Source organism: Loxodonta africana, chromosome 12, assembly GCF_030014295.1.
Source record: "Loxodonta africana isolate mLoxAfr1 chromosome 12, mLoxAfr1.hap2, whole genome shotgun sequence".
In the NCBI taxonomy this organism is placed as follows: Eukaryota; Metazoa; Chordata; class Mammalia; order Proboscidea; family Elephantidae; genus Loxodonta; species Loxodonta africana.
The window spans coordinates 84,113,278-84,134,931 of record NC_087353.1 but is presented as its reverse complement, the minus strand read 5'-3'; the positions used below and the strand labels follow the sequence as shown (position 1 = coordinate 84,134,931).

The 21,654-nt window shown below is 48.8% G+C and overlaps 1 protein-coding gene across 16 annotated transcripts in view; it reads right to left on the bottom strand.

The window, feature by feature from the left end:
• Window positions 1–21,654, bottom strand: part of KATNIP (katanin interacting protein) — a 212,891-nt gene that overhangs the window by 143,334 nt on the left and 47,903 nt on the right. For 13 of the 16 annotated variants that reach the window (XR_010323659.1, XM_064295745.1, XM_064295742.1 and 10 more), the window contains 3 exons: window positions 16,298–16,374; window positions 8,032–8,201; window positions 6,274–6,371 (listed from right to left, as the gene is read on the bottom strand). Coding sequence is in view for 14 of the 16 variants with exons in the window: in XM_064295745.1 (XP_064151815.1) it covers window positions 6,274–6,371; window positions 8,032–8,201; window positions 16,298–16,374 (345 nt within the window). In the remaining 2 variants the exon portion in view is untranslated. Of the gene's footprint in view, window positions 1–6,273; window positions 6,372–8,031; window positions 8,202–16,297; window positions 16,375–21,654 lie in introns of those variants that run through there. The other 3 variants (XM_064295743.1, XM_064295751.1, XM_064295750.1) reach the window with 3 other exon arrangements.

Below are 21,654 nucleotides of genomic sequence, written 5' to 3'. Positions count from 1 at the left end.
CCACACAGCCCAGCCGCCATCAGCCTCGCCCAATCCCCAAGAATCGCAGTCTCGGCGCAGGGGGCTTTACAAGCGTGAGTGCGCCCACCTCCCAGCCAACAACTGCATGCCTCTGTGGCCTTGTGGCCAAGGCGTGCTGGGGTCTGTGCTCCAAGGCAGCCCCTTCCGTCAAGCCAGTGCCACCCAAAAGACCTTCCTAACTGTTGGCAGGAGTATAAGAAGGGAGGAGCCGTGGTGGCAGAGTGGTTACAGCACTCGGCTGCTAACAGAAAGGTCAGCAGTTCAAACTCACCAGCCGCTCCTCGGAGAAAGATGTGTCAGTCTGCTCCCGTAAGGATTGCAGCCTTGGAAACCCTCTGGGGCAGTTCTACCCTGTCTTTTAGGTTCGCTATGAGTAGGAATCGACTTGGTGGCAGTGGGTTCTTCTAAGAAGGAAAATCTGCTCTATTGGAAAAGGTAAATGGGCTTGGTGAGAGGAATGGGATGTGAGACTACAGTGAATGTTGGGGAGCTACTGGGAACACTGGCAGATAAGGAGGATAGAGCAGAGGACACGGTGCTGTGACGGCAGGTCCACTGTGACTGCTGGGCTCCTGCTGACCTGGCTGTAGCCTCGCTGCATGGTCTCACCAGTCCCTCCTGGTGGGCACTGCTGTAGGGGAGGAACTCCAGGGCTGGGAGAGGGCCGTGGTCTCTCTCCTGAGGGGGTGGCTTTTGTGAATTTAATGATGACATGGCTGTCATGACCACACTGCCTGATCCCTGGCTACCTCCAAGGTGATGGTACACACTCAAAAGGGTCAGGAGAGGGACTGTCCTCTCCACCTCACAGACCCAAATCAGTCTCCATGTACTTTCCACCAGGGAGAGACTCTACCTAAATCTTCTTGGGGTCAAAGGAAACAAGTCCAACCCCACTTCTTCATGACGATGGTAACAACAATAATAGTATAGTTGGCACACCAACTCTATTTACCATCCAACCTGCACCTTCCTCAGTGAGAAGCTACAGGACCCACCTGTGACCCACCTCTAGCCACAGCTGACTGAGGCAGGAGTAGGCATCTCAGCCAGGACTAGGAAATACACAGGTGACCAGTCAAAGACTAGCTGAGAGACCTGGACTGTCTCTCTGGGAAGATTCCAACAAACGAACACTGAGGGAATGAGATTGCTAGCAATGACAAAGGAAGCTGGAAGCCTGTTAGATGGAGAAGTTCCAGTGGGCCAAGTGAGAGTTGAAGGTATGATGGAGCAGAGCCTGGGAGGTAGCGGAAGGTGGAAAGCAGGCGTGGAGAGAAAAACAGGGAGAGGCCTACAGGGAAACCCTGCCTCACGGCTGCTTGCCTGGGCCTGCTGGCAGCCACTCTGGCCCCCTACCGGCTGTCCTCCATGCAGCAGCTCGGGGTGTTTTCAAAACATGAATCCAAATGTGTAACTCTCCTGTTTAAAACTCTCCAGGGGATTCCTCACATTTTAAAGAAAATCGAAATTCCTGCCCACGGGGTGCCATGCTATCAGGCCTCTCTGGCCTCTGTGATCCTGTCCCTACCACGGTGTGATCTGTTCCACCCTGAACCACAACCGTATGACTTGGCCCCTCTGGCCTTGGTGACCCTGTCCCTACCACTGTGGAACCTGGCTCCTCGGCCTCTGTGACTACATCCCCCACCCTGAACCAGCCCCTCTGGCCTCTGTGAATCTGGCTCCATCACTCTGTGACCCGTCCCTCTGGCCTCAGTGACCCCATTCCTACCACCATGCAATCTGACCCTTCTGGCCTCTGTGACTCCAGCCCCCACCAGGCAACCCAGCTTCTCTAGCCTCTGAGACCCCAGTCCCTAACTGTTGTGACCTGGCCCCTCCAGACTGTGACCCCGGCCCCCACCGTTATGATCTGACCCCTCCAGCCTCTGTGACCCTGGCCCCCACTGTTGTGACCTGGCCCTCACATTGTGATCTGGCCTCTCCAGCCTCTGTGACCCCAGCCCCCACTGTTGTGACCTGGCCCCTCCAGCTTCTGTGACCCTGGCCCCTACTGCTGTGATCTCACCCCTCCAGCCTCTGTGACCCCGGCCCCCACTGTTGTGATCTGGCCCCTCCAGCCTCTGTGGCCCCAGCCCCCACCATTGTGACCTGGCCCCTCCAGCCTCTGTAACCCTGGCCCCCACCATTGTGACCTGGCCCCTCCAGCCTCTGTGACCCTGGCCCCCACTGTTGTGACCTGGCCCCTCCAGCCTCTGTGACCCCGGGCCCCACATTGTGACCTAGCCCCTCCAGCCTCTGCGACCCCGGGCCCCACATTGTGACCTGCCCCTTCAGCCTTTGTGACCCCAACCCCTAGCACTCACCCTCTCCACCACTGTGCACTGGCCACACCAGCCTCCTTTCACCCTGTCCCTGCTGCCATTACTCCTGTCTCAGGATGCTCTGCCTGGAAGTCTCTCCCCTCAGATCTTCCCATGGCTGGCTCTGTCTCAATACTCAGGCTGCAGCATGGACATGGTGCCTTCCCCTCAACACTATCTACCTCGACTTGCTGCTTTATCTCCTTCACAGCACTTGTGTCTACAATTATCTCAATTATTTACTTGCTGGATTGCTTCTGGTCCTCTGCCTCCCCCTCCTGCCCCACTGTAACAGTGGGCTCCAGGAGAATAGGGCCTGGCCAGCTTCATATACTGCTCTGACCCTAGTCCCATAAGCATCTAAAACTTAGGAAGTATTCAAAAGACAGTCACAGAATGAACAGACTGTGTGAGTGAAGTAACACATCAGAGTGAAGAGCCCAGGGGAGGTCTCCGGGCTGACCACCCTCAGCATCTGCCCCTTTACTCATCACAGCCAGCATCGTTAACCAAGGAGGGACTGCTTCCTTTGTACCTGGCACTGCTTAGAACACTCCACAAATACTAGCTCATTCTATCGTCATTGGCTACTCTATGGGGAAAGTACCATCATCAACCCCACTTCACAGACAAGAAGACAGAGGCACTGAAATGTTAGGCAATTTATGTGAGACCGTACAACAATGGTAAGTGGTGGAGCCAAGGCTTTGAACCCAGGCTGCTGAGTTCTGGAGTCTGTGCTCTTAACCGTCTCTCTATAGCTGTCTGTCTCCTGCCTCCAGGTGCCCCAGCTGAAGCAACCGCCCTGCAGACAGTGCACCTGTGACATGTATGGTGCAGCATTCTTTCCCAGCAGCCCTGGGAGGTTTTGCTGACGATGAAATCAAAGCTCAGAGAGGTGACAATGCCAGGTCTAGGGTGCACGGCTAGTAAGCAGCTTGTCTGACTCCAAAGCCCACCTCCTTCTATTCCCCAAGATCCACAAACTCACCCAGGTGTAAGAGAAGTAGGCCAGTCGTGATAATAGACTGCAACCGACACTCGGTCTCCAGACTGGGGCTCAAAAGGCAGTGGTAGGGACCCCGGCAAACAGGGCCTAAAGGGGACAGCCGCTAATTGACTCCCACTGGAGGCTGCCTTGTGGGAGTAGGGCTTTCCATGTTTCCGGGGAAGTAGACACCTAGGTTTTTTTTTAATATAAAATCTTTAGAGAATTTAAATGTTAGAAAATGATAACCAAAAACAAAAACAAAAAAACTTTTTTAAACTATGTGAGTCTAAAAAAAATGACCTGGGGCAAATTTGACTCACAGGCTTCCAATTTTTAACTTTTGGATTCCACTAAGCCAGTCTTGGAAACCCTGGTGGCATAGGGTTAAGAGTCCAGCTTCTAACCGAAAGGTAGGCAGTCTGAATCCACCAGGTGCTCCTTGGGGCAGTTCTACTCTGTCTTCTAGGGTCGCTGTGAGTCAGAATTGACTTGACGGCAACGGGTTTGGTTTTGGTTTTAGGCCAGTCTTCCCTACGTTTGAAAACAGTTGCTGCATTCTCCTCCCACATTAGACAGTCTCCAGAGCTTCACAGTAGGGTCTTCATGGGCAGGAACTGAGCTTTATTTGATTTGTTTGCTTTTTGTTTTTAATTCCAGAGCCTAGTGCAGTGCCAGACCCACTGCAGGTGCCAACAAATGTCATGTTAAGTGAATGGATGATTTCTTTCACAAAATGGATCCTAGTCCCCTCACTAGGCACGTCCTGCTTGCCTCATTCTGAACTCACTCCTGTGTGTATCCACGAACAGGTGGTCCCCAAAGGACCACACGGGGGTAAAGCACAGTCACTGTGGTGAGTGCGGTGGGCTGGCCCTCAGCACCTACTCCACTCTCCTTACTGTGCCTCTGTGTTCAGGAGAGGCTGGAAAGCCGCATGCTGCGCTCCCCAGGCCCCCTTTCAGCTCAGGTTCCGGATATGACTTAGGTTCAGCCATCAGGTAGTCATGCAAGAGACAGGGAAAGCAGAAGTGGGGGGTGAGGGGCGGGGCACGTGTCACTGTTTCTGTGGTAAGCACACCTGTGGAGGTGATGGTTTTTTCAGCAATGTCCCACACTGGCTAGACAGGCTACGGACAGGGTTGTTGTTTGCCAGGTGGATCTGGCAGGCACAGAAAGACCCTGAACCCTATAGTTGTGGCAATGGCTTTCTGAGTCCTAGATCACACACAGCTAAGGGATCCCCTACCTTCCCAACTGTGTCACGGGGACCAGCGCTCCTGGTAGGCCAGTGCTAAGATGATTTCTGGTGCCATTCCTGGAGGCCCAGCTCAGCGCCCACTCCTCACGCCATCCCAATGATTTTATAAGCACCTGATGACCTCTATTAAATTTCTTCCTGCTTAAAACAGCAGAAAGTAGTGGTCTCTATTGCTAGGCACTGACTGACCCCTGACTGATGGTGCAGGAGGACAATCACTGCCCTCATGGCATCAGGAAGCCAGGAAATTAGCCATGATTGGGCCCCGTGAAGCCTGGGGCCACAGGGAGAGACTGGGAAGGATGCTAATTAAACTTGGGCCTTTTAAGCTGCACAGACTCTAGGGCCAGCCGTTAAGTCACAGTCTATGACACAAATACGGCTCCTGATAATAGAAGGCACTCAAACCACTGGAAGGACTGTCTGAAGTTAGAAGCAGTGAAAGGCCTCATTAACGAGAAATTAACATTCATTGCTGAGGACGAAAAGAAGCCTCCAGGCTGTCTGCCCTGCAGGCCTGGCTCATTAGCCTCAGAGTAGGCGGCAGGAGTTAGATGGCAGAACCATCTTCCCCATTTCATCTCAGACCCAAAAATGCTGCCCCAACAGGACACAGGACTACTGGGCTTGGACTCACATGTCCAGGGTTCAGATCCTACCTATTCCCTCCCTCCTGGCGATTAGTAGCTGTGTGACCCTGAGCAAGTTGCCTTACCTCTGTGGGCCTCAATTCCTTCAGCAGTACAATGCGGACACTTACTGACTTACAGGATCATTATAAAGCTGGACCAACAAAGCACATATGAAAACATCTACACAGGCCCCTATGTTTGGTAATGGGTAAAATGTTATCAGGGAGCAGTTCCCAACCCTGGTGAACACAAGTGCTTAAACCTCACCTGGCACCAATTATGGCAGAATCTCTGGGGATGGGGCCTGAGCACCCAGATTTAAAAACCTCCCAGGTGATTCGAATGGGCAGTGGGGCTGAGACCCACTGGTCCGAGGTGAGGTCTGAGTGACTGCGAGGCAAGGTATATGTGGCCAAAAACACTGAACTTGAATCAAAAGACCTGGGCTTGAGTCCTGGTTCTGCCACTTCTTAGTTCTTGGCCTTGGAAAACTCATTTGACTTTTCTGAGCACCTGTCTCCTCAGCCCCTTAAAGGAAGAACAATGCCAGCATTTATCCTGTGGGTCTGCTTTGAGGGCAAAGGTGAGGAGTTACTGGAGAACATGGCCTACGCCCGGCCCCTGGTAGGTGCTTAAAAATGTAAGCTGATCAGCTCAGCTTTCTGGAGCAGGGCTTTGTCTTAGTCACCACTGCATCCCTGACATCTAAGTCTCTGCCAGGCACACAATAGGTGCTCAATAAAAAGTCATTGTATGCTTGAGTCATCATGACAGGACTGTGAGTCTGGCCTTGTTCCACTCCCAAGGAGGCTAGGGCGGCCCCCATCCAGACGGAGGGTCATCAGCAGGGAGGGCTGGCAGGTGAGGGGTCCTCAGCTCTCTAGAGGCTCACTCCACATGCAGAGAGGGCTCCATTGAAGTGCCCAGCCAGACCCACCTGTTACTCGTGGGGATTTTAAACACTTTTATTATGTTTCTATCACACTCCTTGGTATACAGCGTGAGCTGAGGCCACTGGCTTGACCCTGCCCTGGGTTTCCAGACCTGGTGCCATCCTCGGCGCTGGACTTTGCTGGGGGCTGTCCGGGAGCCACGTCTTAAGCCTTCTTCAGCTTCTCTAAACAGGGCTCTTCGTCCGTAATCTGCACCAGAGATGAGGGAAGGAGAGTTGGTGAGGCACTGGAGACAAGCTCGCAGTGAGGGAGTTTCCCAACGTACATCTAAAATGCATGTCAGTGAACCTAGAGGCTGTGTGCACAAGCATGCTCATTGCAGCACTGGTTACAAAAGCGAGACATTAGAAAACAAGCTAAATGCCCAGAAAAAAAGGGGTGGCTTCATAGTTACAGCACATCCATGCCATGGAATAAGATGTATAATGATGTACAGCCAAACTGGGCAGATCTACACATACAAGGAACAATCTCTAAGATATAGAAGGTATAGAACAGTGTGCAAAAAAGACCAGCATTTGTGTAAGGGGCAGGGAGTAGATACATTTGTTGAATGACTGCATGAATGTACTGATGGGGCCCAGGTACAGAGACTTCCAGGTACAAAGAAGCAAGAAAGGCCTGAATCTCCTAACTAGCAGCAGGTATGCCTGTCTTCCTCCACTAGGAAAGCTAGGGAGCCATCTGGTTTCCCTCTTTGCCCTGGGGACTAGGAAGCTCACGCTAAATTCCAAGCTTAATTTGCAATGGCTTTCCTAAGGAACGCTTTGGGATATCACTTTCTCCTTTTATCCCCATGTTGTTGTTACTCTGTTTGTTTTGTCTTTTACTATGTGTGGATCCATGGCTTGGGATCTTAGAGTACATGTGAAGCAATGAATTAGAACAACGCAATCAAGATCGTTGCGTGCCAGGCACTTTACATTTCTTACGTCATTTAGTCTTCCTGGCAAGCCTACAAGGTGGGCAAAATTATTCTCATTTTACAGGAGAGGAAACTGAGGGTCAGAGAGGTCCCAATTGCCTGAGATCTCAAAGCAGAAAGTGATAGAACAGGGTTCAAACCCAGCTCCGCCTCATTCTAAATTCCTTCCTTTTCAGTCGCATGCTGGCCTCTCAAGTGGCTTCCCCATAGTAACATGACCACATTGGAACCCAACTCCATATGCTCTGCCATCTCATTCATTCAACCACCAATTGTTTTTGGTGCCGACAGCGGCCCAGACATTGGGCTGGGTGCTTTCCTATTATGCTTCACTGGCGTTCTGTGCTTTTATTATAGATCACACAAAATCTGGTTGAAGTATGCATGGTATGGATTAACTAAATGCAGAAATGAGCATGAAGCCAACTGTCACACAGGGGTTAGGTACTGAATTTAACACATATAAACTGAAAATCAGGTCTCATCCAAATTACCCTAGGAAATTCCTTAAATTACTGGCACTTGAGATCTAAGAAACATGAAAGCCAGGAATTTTGTGCTCTGGCCATCTTTGCCCTGGGTTAGTGAAGGTCAAGACTGGTTTGAAAAAGAATTTTAAAAAAGGATTTTTCTCTCTTTCTCATGCTCACGCACTCTTTCTTTCTGGCCAAGCAGGCATTTGTTGTTGTTAGCTGTACAATAGGATCAGACCGTTGTGATTCACAGGGTTTTCACTGGCTGGTTTTTGGAAGTAGATTTCTTTCTAATCTGTCTTAGTCTGGAAGCTCTGCTGAAACACTCAAGTCTATAGTTCACTTGTCTAGGTTAACTAGTTATCTGCTGGAAAGCGTCCGTGCATGGAATGTGGATTTACTCCTCTAATCAACTGATGCTGTTGCTAGACCTGGACAGGCCTGTGCTCACCGTGTGTCCCCTCGGCATGTGAGGCACCTCTGGAGAAGTCGCAGTGGACGGCTTTGCGTGGCGACGTCTTCAGCTCAGAATTGGCCCCGTTGATGTAGACAGAGAACCCCTGCTCCAAGTGTTCCAGCCTCAGCTGCACGGGATCCTTGGTTTTCAAATGCTTTAATATCCTGGAAGAGAAAGGACTGCTTGCTCCTCCTCATAGGAGTCTCAGCCGCCCCCCAGCACAGAGCCAACTGCTGCCCTGATGGCGAAGCGTCTCTAATCAGCGGCAGGGTGGCGTGGGCCCAGCTGCTCGCCTACAAACAGCCTCTATGAGGCCCATTAGACACACAGTGAAGCAGCGAGCGGGAGGGAGGCTGCCGCGGGCCCTGTGGGGCATTCCTGGCTCTGGGGCTGAGGCTGGAAGCTGCATTAGCAAACACGAACACACACGATCTGGCCCCGTCGAGGCACATGTGTACACAGCTGCCACACAGCCTGGGTCTCCTGAGAGGATCCCAATCTCCTGTGATTTTACTGTGCGGATAGTGACACTTTATTCAATATGTAACAAAATGTGGCTTAGGGTCTAAGCCTTCGTGAGAGGGATTTCATGTAATACAGCTACAAATCAGACCAGACTGATGGATTTTTGCTTCAGAAAACGTGTGTGTGTGTCCTCAAACACTCACCCTTGATACCTCAAATGCCGTAAGTTCTTACTCTGAGGCAGTTAAAAAACATAGCAATGTAGACCTTTGTTTAAGATGAAAGATGTGACCATCCTAGCTAAAAGGGCAAAAAGGGTCTTGGCATGAACATGGCCTGGTCTCTAGTTCAGCTTTCACAAAAGCCTCACCTCACAACTTGGGATTGGCCTTTACCCACTCCTGACATGGCAAGCCACGCACAGTGCCCTGGTGTCTTCTCCAGTCCCCTCCAAAACCACCTCCACTTGAAGCCAAACTCCTCAGTGTCTTTCAAACACCTCAACGCACCCCACATCAACTGGATTTACCACCACAAGAGAAGAATACAGACAACCAATCAACATGGCAACCCATGTGCATCCTCTGTGGCAGATACCGACCAAATTAGCAAACTTTAAATTTTTAAAAATAATATATGAAGGTATCACATAAAAGGTATATAATACGTACCAAGCTCTGTTTTAGACACTTTACATGTATTAAGATAGCAATCTTCACGACAACCCTATGGGGTAATTACGTTTACTATTCCCATTTAATAGATGAGGAAACTAAGGCACAAAGAGGTTAAGCGACTTGTGGCAGGGCTGGGATGCAAACTTAGGCAATCTGGCTCCAGGGTCTTCAGCACAACACAAAGGACACAACTTACAAAGCCAGGGAGATGATGTTGAAACTGGCAAACTCAGACACTGCTAGCAAACTCACAGAGCCTTCTCGGAAGGAATATTGAAATACACAAAATGCCACATGCCTGGTTTTTGCCCAGTCAACACGTTTTGGCAAATTGTTCCTGAGCAAACTCTGGGCAAGAAGATATTTAGTGTTTAGTTGAGACAAAACCTTGAAAGCAACTGTTATGGACTGAATTGTGTCCCCTCAGAATGTGTGTCAATTTGGCTAGGCTATAATTCCCAGTATTGTGCGGTTGTCCACCATTTTGTGATCTGATGTGATTATCCTATGCATTGTAAATCCTAACCCCATGTTAATGAGGCAGGGTTAGAGGCAGTTATGTTAATGAGATAGGACTCAATGTACAGGATTAGGTTTTATGCTGAGTCAATCTCTTTTGAGATATAAAAGAGAGAATCAGGCAGAGAGGAAAGGGCCTCCTACCACCAAGAAAGAAGTGCTGGGAGTGAACAGCGTCCTCTGGACCCAGAGTTCCTGCACTGAGAAACTCCTAGACCCAGGGAAAACTGGTGGGAAAACCTTCCCCCAGAGCCAACGGGAAGAGAGAGTGCTCCCCTGGAGCTGTCACCCTGAATTTGGACTTCCAGCCTCCTCGACTGTGAGAGAATAAACTTCTGTTCGTTAAAGCCATCCACTTGTGGCATTTCTGTTATAGCAGCACTAGATAACCAAGAGCAGCCGAAACATCTAACACTAGGGGTAATGGAAGCTGGAATGCTATGTAGTTGCTATAATGGTAAAGACTTTGTAAAAACAAGAGGGAGAGAGGTAAAGCGGAATAAGAACAGTACATACATGGTCAGCGCAGAGTTGGAAAAAGTGTTTGTGGACCCAGAGCGGACAGTGATAAATGTAAAAATTAAGTCAGTTGTTGAGCTAGGGCAATGGCATTGCAGGCCATCTCTCTGTTTGTTTTTTAAATGTTTTAGCTGCTGACACATCCATCTTTTCAACAGTTGTGGCAGGAACATTTATTACAGGCTCCTTATCTCTTGCCAGCCTCTGAAGCCTGAGAGATACCTGATTGTTGGGCAACAGCACAAAACAAAGGAAAACACAAGTAACCAAGCGACAATCTCCAAACATGGCAACAGCTGTACTCACCAAAGCAAACAATCAAGAACGCTATGGGGGACCAGCAGCCTCCAGAGAGAGAGAGGGGGGACCAGGCCCCGGGAGGCCCCATGGCGGAGCAGGTCAGGAATCTCATCTCCCAGGCAGAGCGCCTGCCTCAATTTCCCTCCCAGGGACCACCCTGTGTCCTGATGCTACGTTCATTCGGAAACTGGGGCTAGCGCTCCATGTGGACCTCTCTTTAAGCAGAATGATTTATGAAAATATGGATTTATGAAACTGATAAATGAGAAGATAATTATGCAGACTGTGAAAGGCATTGCTAAAGGAGCGCCCTACTGCAGCTGAGCGCGCATCAGTAATATTCATGTTTTTTTCTTAATTGATAGTCTACTTTGCATAAAGAGCCACTCTATTATCTTGCCCTGTTTTATTTTTCCATAGCGCATGTATCACCGCCCAATACTGGATAATGGATTTATCTGTGTATTTGTCTCTTCTCCCGCCCTGAAATCTAAGCTCAGAGCCAGGAACTGTGCGGAGTGCTCTCCATCCCCGTTTCTTGAACAAGCGGCCTCAAGGACCCCAAGGGAGCGCATGGATGGAAATCCTAACACTCACAGCAGCTGCTCATCTGATGTGCATCCATGAAGCGGCTCATTTGGGTCTGAACCCCTGCTGAGAATTTGCATTTCTAACACCAGTTCCCAGGCAATGCTAATGTTGCTGCTTAGGGACCAATTCGGAAAGCCACTATGTAGCAGAGCAGTGGTTCTCAAAATTTACTATGCAGAAGAATCACCTGGGGATCTTGTTAAACTGTAGATTCTGATTCAGTATATCTGGTATGGAAAGGCACATTCTCAGCAGGGGTCCCAACCAGTTTGAAGCTCTGCGTGTCTGGTTCGAAACCCTGTGTGCATCACAGGCATCGCTTCCATTTTGTCCCTGCAGTGACCTTTGGGGGGAAACAGTGGATAGCTTTTGTGCACAGATGAGGACATGCAGGCACAGTGAGGCTAAGGGTACGGACTGTCAAGAGGGAGTGTGACGGGGACATGACATAGTTGCACGCTGAGGTGGTCGGGATGACGCTCCTCTCGGGGCACTGAAGCAGGGACCTGGGTGGTGAGGAGGACTTAGCTGAGCACAAAGGCCAAGTGTGTGGGCTGCTTATGGGACACTGGCCTAATTGTGACTGGGTTTATGACTGGCTGATCGCTGGTCTCTGTGGCTGTAGCTGTGGGATTGTGGGCCAGCCACATGGCTCCTCTAAACCTCAATTTCCCCGAGTGTCAACTGAAGGGTACTCTAAGGGTCAGGCATTTAGGGATTATCTGGTTGTCCACTCAGGGAGAAGGCATTTTTAATATTAAAATGATGACGATGAGGAGGAAAGAAGTCGACTTGGGTGACAGGCTCACTATGGGCCCTCAAGTACCTCATCTCACCTAATCCTTCAGCAGCCTCAGTGTTAGGTCTACCATCAGCCATGTTATACAGGAACTTGCCCAAGGTCAGAAAGCCAAGGATGCAGCTGAGCCAGGATATAAATTTCAGCTCATAGGGCTCCAGAGTCTGTGCTTTCACCCACTCCTCCCTGCTGCCCCCTACCTCTAACACTAGGCATCAAGAAACAGGGGCTCTGAGCAAGGAGAGTTCAGAGGAGGGAGCAATCGCTCCCAGCTGGAGGCTTCCTGGAGGTGGTGGTGTTTGAGTCCAGCCTTGGAGGATACAGGGGTAGTGGGCAGTGGTGGACACGGGGCAGCCCACAGGGCCTGGTGTTTGTCCTCCAGGGTATCACCTCAGCAGAGCAGCGATCTCAATTCCCATCCATGCATGTCAAGGGGGCAGCGTGTGGAGGACACAGCTCAGTTCTTGAAGCTCAGCCACTTTCCCAGCTTGCATGACCTTGGGCAAGTCACCACACCTCCCGGGGCCTGTTTCCCCTTCTGTCAAATGAGACTAAGGATGCCCACACCTCAGGGGGTTGTGAGGATGACCTGCGGTTAAAGCAAACTCTGAGTTGGATTAAAACTCCAGCTAGACTGGCCCGTATGAGGCCCCCAATGAATGCTAGTTCTCTCCTCCCTTCTCTCAGCCTGAATCTCCTCATGGGGCACTGGGCTCACTCTTTCATGGGCATGTTTTCCTCAAATGACCTTTTTCAAGGAACAAATGATAATACCATCACTGAATTCTTGGTGAACAAATCTGTGTTCACCCTCCACAATTCAATTCTCTGTCACCATCTCCTCAGATACAAGGGCCCTAATCTTTTCAGTCGCTCCTCACATCTCAGCCCTTTGATCACTCTGGTTGCGCTTTGGTGAGCCTTGCTGGTTGTGATTACATCTTTCATGAAGCTGAGTGACCAGAATCACTAAGAGTCTGTTGGGAGGAGCAGCAATGTGGGTTTGTGCAGGGGTGAAACGGGGCTGCCAGCCTTGCAGAGTCTTCTCCCTCTTCCCCACCCCTCCTCCTGGAGCATGTGATCACTTCCTACCTTCTGACACAGTTACGGGTGGCTCTGAGCTCACCCTGCCACTAGCCAAGGAGCTTCTCAAGGGCAATGGCTATGTGGTAGATACTTGTTCTTTTTGTTTGCCCAGCAACTCCCCCTCATCTTCCAAAAATATCCCCATGAATTTCCTTTTGGGAACTGTTCCACTCTCTCTTACTCCATGTGGTTTGGGTGGAACTGACTCTGTCTCTCAACTTCAGAGGTGGCAAGGGGTGGTTGGTCAGACGATGCCACCTCACCAGACAGTGACTGACTGGCTCAGGGATGGGAATGGAACCCAAGCCAAGCCAATGGCAGCCCTCCTCAGCATGTTTACTGGGCAATTACAAGAGAAGTATTCTCTTTCCTTTGGGGTAGGGGTAAGCGCAGGGCTTCCAGTGGCTGACTTTGCTACCATGAAGGAAGTATCTATCTGACTATGAATTTAACATGGGAAAACAGAGCTGAGAAATGGAAAATGGCTGACTTTAGTGGCATGTCACTTAGATCCTGCTATGCCTGAAGCCAGTCCTACACCCTGGATTTCTTAGTTACATGAGTCAATAAGTTTCCTTGTTGTTTAAGTCCTTGGACTTCCATCCCTTACAAAAAATGAGTACTGAGTAATATAGTCTGTCTTCCTCATCTCAATGTTCCTCTTTGTACTAGTGTAATGCCAGACACTTAGATTACTCAATGCAATCTCACTATATGAATGAAAGAATAATGTCACTCAGCATCTTTTGGGCAGCTGTGTTCTGGGCAGAACTCACCCAATGATGGCACAGCCCTGTCCTGGGTTTTCATCTCCCATGGTGCCCAGAGTAAAGCTCAAAGGATGGTTTTCTGCCTAGTCATGCAACTAGGTTTCCACATTAACTGCAGTTGATTCCCACAAACCCCCCTCCAGTGAACTTAAGGCCACTGGCAACCCTGGTACATTTCTGTCCTCTTGACAATTCATGATAATGTCAAATAAAACATAAATAAGAAAGTGCAGCCCGCCTCTACCACTTCCTCCAGGCTTTGTGAACTTAGGCAAATTGCTCACCTCTTAGAATCCCTGGGTAATGGAAACAGTTAAGTGCTCAACTACTAGACAAAAGGTTGGCAGTTCAAACCCATCCAGAGGCACATCAGAAGAGAAGCCTGGCAATCTGCTTCCGAAAGGTCAGTCCTGAAAACTCTAAGGAGCTTCTACTCTGCACACATAGGATCACCATGAGTCAGAATTGACTCCATGGCAACTAACAACAACTAGTTCAGAGGTTCTCCACCGGGGGTGGTACCACCTCCCTAGCAGGCTCTGGAAATGTAGATGAGTGTTAGTGTTGTCATAGAGACTGGGCTGTCAAAGTGGAATTTAGAAAGGTGAGGGGGGCAGGGATAATAAACTCCTACCACTGGGTCTCTGCTTCCTTGTCTGTAAAATGGGTGTAAAACTGTATCTGCCTCATTGGGTAGTGTGCAGATCAAATGAAATGATGGGGCGAGGCACCTGGCACGCAGCAGGCACTCCAGAAAACGTGTCTTTAAGGCTCGACCCAATGATGGCTCCGAAGTACTCCCTCTCTTGATAGGTCTCTATTTCAAGGTGTTCCTTTTCAGTTCTGTCTTCTATTTTCCTGTGATCAAGCCAGCTCTCTCTGGGTGACAACATGTCCTCCCAAATTTTATGGCAACTCAGTGTTGATATATATTTTTAATTGCCTTTGTGCTGGGACCTTGTCTCTAGAAACTCTCATATATGCTCTTGGCTGGTCCCCCTGTGATCGCACACTTATTGATCCCTTGATTAATGAGAGCAATTTGCTCATAAGGAACTATGACACTTTCCTCCCAGACGAGTCACACATAAATGATTAAACCATCACCCAGGTGTGTGGTGGCATCATCCAGCCAGCCGGCCAGAGACTGAATAAAAGCATCCTGCTCCGTGGCATTAATGATGATAAAAACCCAGGTCGGTCTAATCAGCACTCGTTCTGCTCCTGGTTTGAGGTCATCCGTGGGATGATGGAAGATAAGTGTGGAGCAGCTGGGCAAGGAGGACATCCCACAGCATTTCTGGTGGGTACTGGTGAGTGTATTTAGTTCAGAGGTTCTCCACTGGAGGTGGTACCACCTCCCTAGTGGATGTTGCTGTTGTCATAGAGACTGGGGAGTCATAGTGGAATTAAGCAAGGTGGGGAGTCATAGTGGAATTAAGCAAGGTGGGTGGTGGGCAGGGATACTAAGCTCCTACAAAAGCATGGGGTTATCCTGCACCAGGAAAACTCATCTCACGCGGTATGTCACTGGTGCCCCTGTTGACCAACACCAGATTCTCCGGCCTGGAAGACCTCTCAAGTCCACTCCCATAGTACAAAGGCAAGGCCCAAATGAGCACCCCGCCTTCCTACAACCCCTCCCACAGATCTGTTTTGCAGGGTCTGTGGCATTCTCATGCTTGTATTGTGTTTAAATTTGAATTCATTACCGACATTTGAAAACTCAGGAGATATTGCAACACCAATCCAGATGATAGCATCTCTGGAAAACATGGAAGATCTGGACCCCTGTTCCCATACAACACCTGCTGGACATGAGAGCTCTAGGTCCTCACTGTCCCCACTCAGCCAGCTTCACTCACATTTCATACCTGTCTGGCCCCTCCTAGCATCTGAGTTTGCAAACCCAGCTGGGTGCAAAGCTTTAACTGAAGAAAACCCACAGTGAACTGACAGTGAACTTCCTCAGTCTTGCAAAGGCATCTGAAGAGATGAAGCCTCCTTCAAACCAGGGCACGCTGCCTTGACCTTGAACACTGTATACACTGCAGGCTTTTTCAAGAACCAGCTGTCCAGAGTCAAAATCCACCCTAACTAATGGTAAATGATATACTGATCAACTTCACACATGAATGTAAAATAATTCCACCGTCCCATAACAAGGCATGATGACAGGCTCAGATTTCAAAGCCTGTAAGATCACAGACTGGGCAATTCAGGTGACTAATGCGCAGGCCTGCCAAAATTCTAGCTTTTCATGACAATCCCACCTTCTTCCGGAACAGAAGCAGGAGGCAAGAGGTGGCACTTACACACCGAACAGCTTGCTACAGCTCAATCAAAAGAAGAAATTAAATCCATGGACGGGGAAACAAGAGCTGGGATTGCAGGTGATATTCTAAGCCTCTGAGTGGAGGGTGGCTCTGCGTCCCCATTCCCATCAGAAACAAGAGCTTTGCACTGTTAGTAAATCTAAAGAGGATTTTTATTTGGCTAATGTTAAGGGCTGCCGTCGAGCGGCTTCATCTTACCGGTTCCTCTGCTGAAGCAATATTAAATACTCATCATGTTTCTCATCAAAGTCTGTCACCATGTCCTTAGTGTAACCCTGAAATGAAGAAACAGAGCAGTGTGATACTGGAATGCAGGGAAGCACTGACTGAGAGCTGGGGCGCTGCATACCCCGCCCAGGAGGCCAAGGGGCAGAGGCCGACCATGACGAAGGCCCAGCTCCCTGGGTGCGTCACTTGGTGACTCAAAGCCCCAGAGGCAGCCTGCCTGATGGCTCCGTGGGCCCTGAACATACACAGCTTTAATAATCTACAAAAGGAGAAAGTTGGTTCCCCAGGCCTGCCATCGTTCATTTCTCCTGTGCCCTCCCTATAAAATCAAGGGCTCTCTCGAGATTGAGGCTCTACTGTTTCCTCAACACTCATTATTTCCTATCTCAATCGTCATAACCAAACGCAATTCAAGTCAGTTGTTTAAAAGAGGATCTCATTTTTTCCTTACCATTACAATAAAAACACATGCTTTTTGTAAACCAAAAAAAAAAAAAAAAAACCTGTTGCCATTGAGTCTGTTCCTACTGACAATGAGTAGGACTGAGTAAAACTATTGGACAGAGTAAAACTGCCCCATGGGGTTTCCAAGGAGCGGTTGGTGGTTTCAAACTGCCAACCTTTTGGTTAACAGCCGTACTCTTTAACCACTGTGCCACCAGGGCCCCACACTTCTTGTAAACAACTCAATTACAGAAATAGATGACCCAGAGAGTGAAGGCCCCTTTGGAGTGGGCATTTGTTGTTTTGTGTCTCCTCTTCTGGTAACAGGACTCTGGACTTCCCTTAGGAAATCATTCAACCCCTCCAATTGCGTTCCTTAGATGGCCTCGAAAGTTCCCTTGTTCTCCTTTTGGGTCACTGACTTGGTCTTGCCAGTCAACATACTGCTTCCCCCAGCCATAGTGATTCACTGACCCAAGTTGGGTCCTTGAACATCAGCCGTGGAACTTCTGCTGATACTCTCGGGAAAGAGCTGATGAGATGCAGGCCTAGAACTGCCTGAGAATAAAGCCAATAGAGAAAAGAGCAGATCCAAGAGATAGGCTGCTAAGGATATAATCTGAGCCCCTGGATCAAGACATGCCTGAAGATGTTATTCAGTTACTGCTTTAGAAGTTTCAGTTGAGTTCATTTATCCGCAGTCCAAAGAATTAAAAGTAATAGACCATAAACCCCCAATCAGAGACAACCCCATTATAATTTTTTACAGCCTTATGGAGGTAAAATTATTGTATAATAAACTACACCTATTTCATACAACATATGTGTATACCAGTAAAACCCTTATTATTATTTGATATATATTCCTCTGGATTTTCTTTTTGTTCATAATATACATATTTATAAACACACACATATATTATTTTAAACAAAAACGGGTCTACACTGCAAATAATGCTTTGCAATTTACTATGTTTCCTAGATAACTTCTTGCCAAGGAATGGTTTAAAGCTACCATATAAGCTTGGTACTAGTCACAAGTTACAGCAAGTCACAGGAATTCAGTTTCAAATGGAAAGTAGGATGTTTATGACAGAAACGCAATTTGTTTGAAAATCCTAATGATCATTACATTGTTGTTAGGTGCCATTGAGTCAGTTTGACTCATAGCGACCCTATGGTACAACAGAAAGAAACGAAACACTGCCCGGTCCTGCACCATCCTCACGATCGTTGTTATGCTTGAGCCCACTGTTGCAGCCACTATGAATCCATCTCACTGAGGGTCTCCCTCTTTTTCACTGACCCTCTGCTTTACCAAGCATGATGTCCTTCTCCAGGGATTGGTCCCTCCTGGTAACGTGTCCAAAGTGAGACAACAAAAAGATCTCTATCATTCTCTTCTTAACTCCTCAAAGTCTGGCTTTAATTCTACCAGTATGTACCTGTGGGTGACCCATACCCTCTTCTTGTCATTGTCCTTTTCAACTGCTCTAGGTCCTGCTCTTCCTTGGGCTTCTGTGCCACCGAATGGGTCTCCACCCTCACAGCTCACTGCCTGCTCAGTCTCTGGTGAGCCTTCCTCCTTTGCTCTCAGTTGTGGCTAGTCAGTCTGTCTCTCTCTCCCTCCCTCTCTTTGTTCACTTCTCTCTCTGGTCGTGATGAAACAGGACCCTCTGAGTGGGAAGCCCAGAGAGTCACTCCTGGTCCAGGGCTGACAGTCCAATCCCTCTTTCTCTTCCTTTTCCTGCAGGACCCAGGTTGCTGCCATCTGCTCACATCTGTCCCTGCCACCCTACTTTTCCTCCCAGAAGCCCCCCTCCCTAGGCCCACTTGGGAACAGGATGCAGGACCCTATCTCTGTCTTCCTGATGTCACTAAAACAAGTACACAAAACCTCTGACTTTTACTGGGGCTTTCCCACTGGCTAATTTGGCCAACCAAGGAAGTGAGCAATAATAAGCAAGGGTGGTATTATGAAATTATGAGGAAAAAAAAAAAAAAAAGGCAGCAAAACTAGCAATAGCTTTCCCTGTTCCCTCGCACCTCATTTTCCTGGCTTCCTGAGATACCCACGGAGGTGACTTTGTCCTCCCCCGGGACTGGGCCTGCCTCACCCTGAGTGCGACATGAAGCACGTGAGACCTCAGCTCTCGGGAGAGCTGGCTTGTAGGAGGCTGGGTCTGGGGAGGATCTCGGTTCCTTTCAGAATAATAACACGTGTATTGTGCAGACAGTTTGCACAGTGTTTCCATATACATGATTCTCTTTGATCTTCGGAGCAGCCCTTGAAGTGGTTATTATTACCGCATTTAAGATACACGGAAACCCATCCCATGTACCTACCTGGAAAACGGCTCCTTCTCCAAGGTAATTTACATAACCGTTTTGAAATATTAAAATGACTGTTGATACATTATGGTATGGAATGAAACATTCAGCGACATTTTGAGATGAAATATGAGACTTCAAAGAGATCTCAGCTTGTGGTGGGCTGCCCTGGGCTTTCACCTCGAACTCTCTGGGAACACATTTATATTCTCCTCTGCTATGATGCAGACGACATCAGAAAAACTTGAAAAGCACAGACATATCTCCAGTGGAACTTCTTAGCCAGTTTTCCTGGCCACTCATTCTCAGGCACCTGCTCTGTGTTTCTCAAGATTTGGGGGATTTTGTTGCCATGCGGATTCTGGTTCAGACTGGGGAGGGCCTGAGAATCCGCATTTCTCACGAGCTCCCAGGCACTGCCCATGGACCGCACTTGAGTAGGAGGGCCCTAGACTGGCCAACCTTATTTCCCACCATTCACCATACCCCTACCTGCACCTCCCACCTCTCTGCATTTGGGCTGGAAAGAACATAAGCTATAGAGTCCAGTCCAGGGTCCAAGTTTCTTCATCTGTAAAATGGGGATGATAATAGTACCAGATGGGATGCAATAACATGTGCACAGGACTTACACTGTACCTGGAATTTACAAAGCTCCCACTGATCGGTAATTATGTTTATCATAATAACTCCATTATTTAAATAGCACTATCTCAGCCCCAGAAACCCCGGCGACACAGTTGTCAAGAGCTATGGTTGCTAACCAAAATGTCGGCAGTTCAAGTCCACCAGGCGCTCCTTGGAAACCATATGGGGCAGTTCAACTCTGTCCTATAGGGTCACTATGAGTCAGAATAGACTCATCGGCAATGGGTTTATCCCAGGCCCTCCCCACTTCCCACACTATGCTCGGGGCCACCCTGATACTTTAAAGCATTGTATTCCATTTCCAGAAACCTATCCCATCCCACTCCAGCCTCCACCCAAGTCCTCTCCAAGGCCCAGCTCAATGCCCAACGTCTCCAGGAAGCCTTCCCTTGCCACTCTCGCCCCCACTCACTTCAGCTCATTCTGAAACCCTGCAATTAGTATTAAATTATATACAATACAGTACGAAACAGTATGTAATTAAGTGCTGTGTTGTTAGCATTTAACTATGTATATTGCTCACTAATTATCTGGGGATTTGGAGGCCTGCGGTGGAACCCAGAATTCTGCCACTTACTCTCTCTCGGCCTCAGTTTCCTGGTCTATAAAAAGGGAGCATTAATAAGGCCCACTTCATGGGGCTGCTGTAAGGATTAACTCGGATAAAGGTAAAAGTGAATTAGGATCCTCTTCTTTCTTGTTCTTATTGATTCCCAGCCAGATTATAATTTCCTGGTGGCAAGAACTAATATCTTGGGCAGCACTGGGAAGGAGAAGGAACCTCGCAAGGGGACTTGGGAGTCCTGGGTTCCAGTCCTAGCTTCCCCACCACCTAGTGTTATGATGATAATTGCTAAGGTTGAACTAGCACTTAGCATCAGGCACTATTCTAACCCCTAACTCATGCCTAACTCAGTGTTAACCCTCACCATGACCCTGGGCAGCCACCAAACATGACGCTGCCTCTCTATGGCACAGCACGCTTCCTTTTTTTTTTTTTTTAATGCGCTTTAAGTGAAAGTTTACAATTCAAGTCAGTTTCTCATATAAAAACTTACACATACATTGTTATGTGACCCTAGTAGCTCTCCCTACAGTGTGACAGCACACTCCTTCTCTCCACCCTGTATCTCCCACGTTCAAACAGCTCCTGTCCCCCTCTGCCTTGGCACACTGCTTTTTGAGGGGGCTTTATTTCCTCATCTATAAAATGGGGGTATTGCTACTTTTAAGGTACCCTAAAAAGGTATGGGAACTTTGTAAAATGCTCAGTTTATCAGTCATTGCTTTCTCAATCATTTATCAAGTGCTTACTATGTGGTCCTCTTACCTGTGTAATCAGGGCTTAGCAAAGGTTCTGGCCCTGTGTGTTTTCAGGTACCCAGTAGGCTCCAGTAGGCTGTACTCAACCTGCCCGTCAGGGGCCACACTGCAGGACCCGGTGCCACCATTCATGCTTATTCCTGTGAATGGGGCCCCCTGTTGCTGTGTTACAGCAGGCTGGAACTGTAGCCAGTCAAGCAACCTGGGTCATGGACACCACCCACTGCCCAGGGGTCCCTAACCACAGGTCCCAGGATGCCTAGGACAGCCAGGGATGGCCTGCAGGGGGTTCTGGGAACATCATTAAACTGCATACAAAATTGTGTGTGTACACAAGATATTTCTCTGAGGAGAGAGTCCATATACATCCAGCCCATCAGAACACCAACGGTGTCTGGGACCCAAAAGACAGATGATAAAAATAAAATGCAGGAGATGCAATGCCAGGGTCTGAACAAAGAGCTGTGGAAGCACTAAGGGGAGAAGCCAGGCAAGGCTGGGGAGCCGGGAAAGGCCTCTGAGGGCACGGTCAGCCCAACCCTCTGCCACCCCACATCCAACTATCAGACTCTCATGAAAAA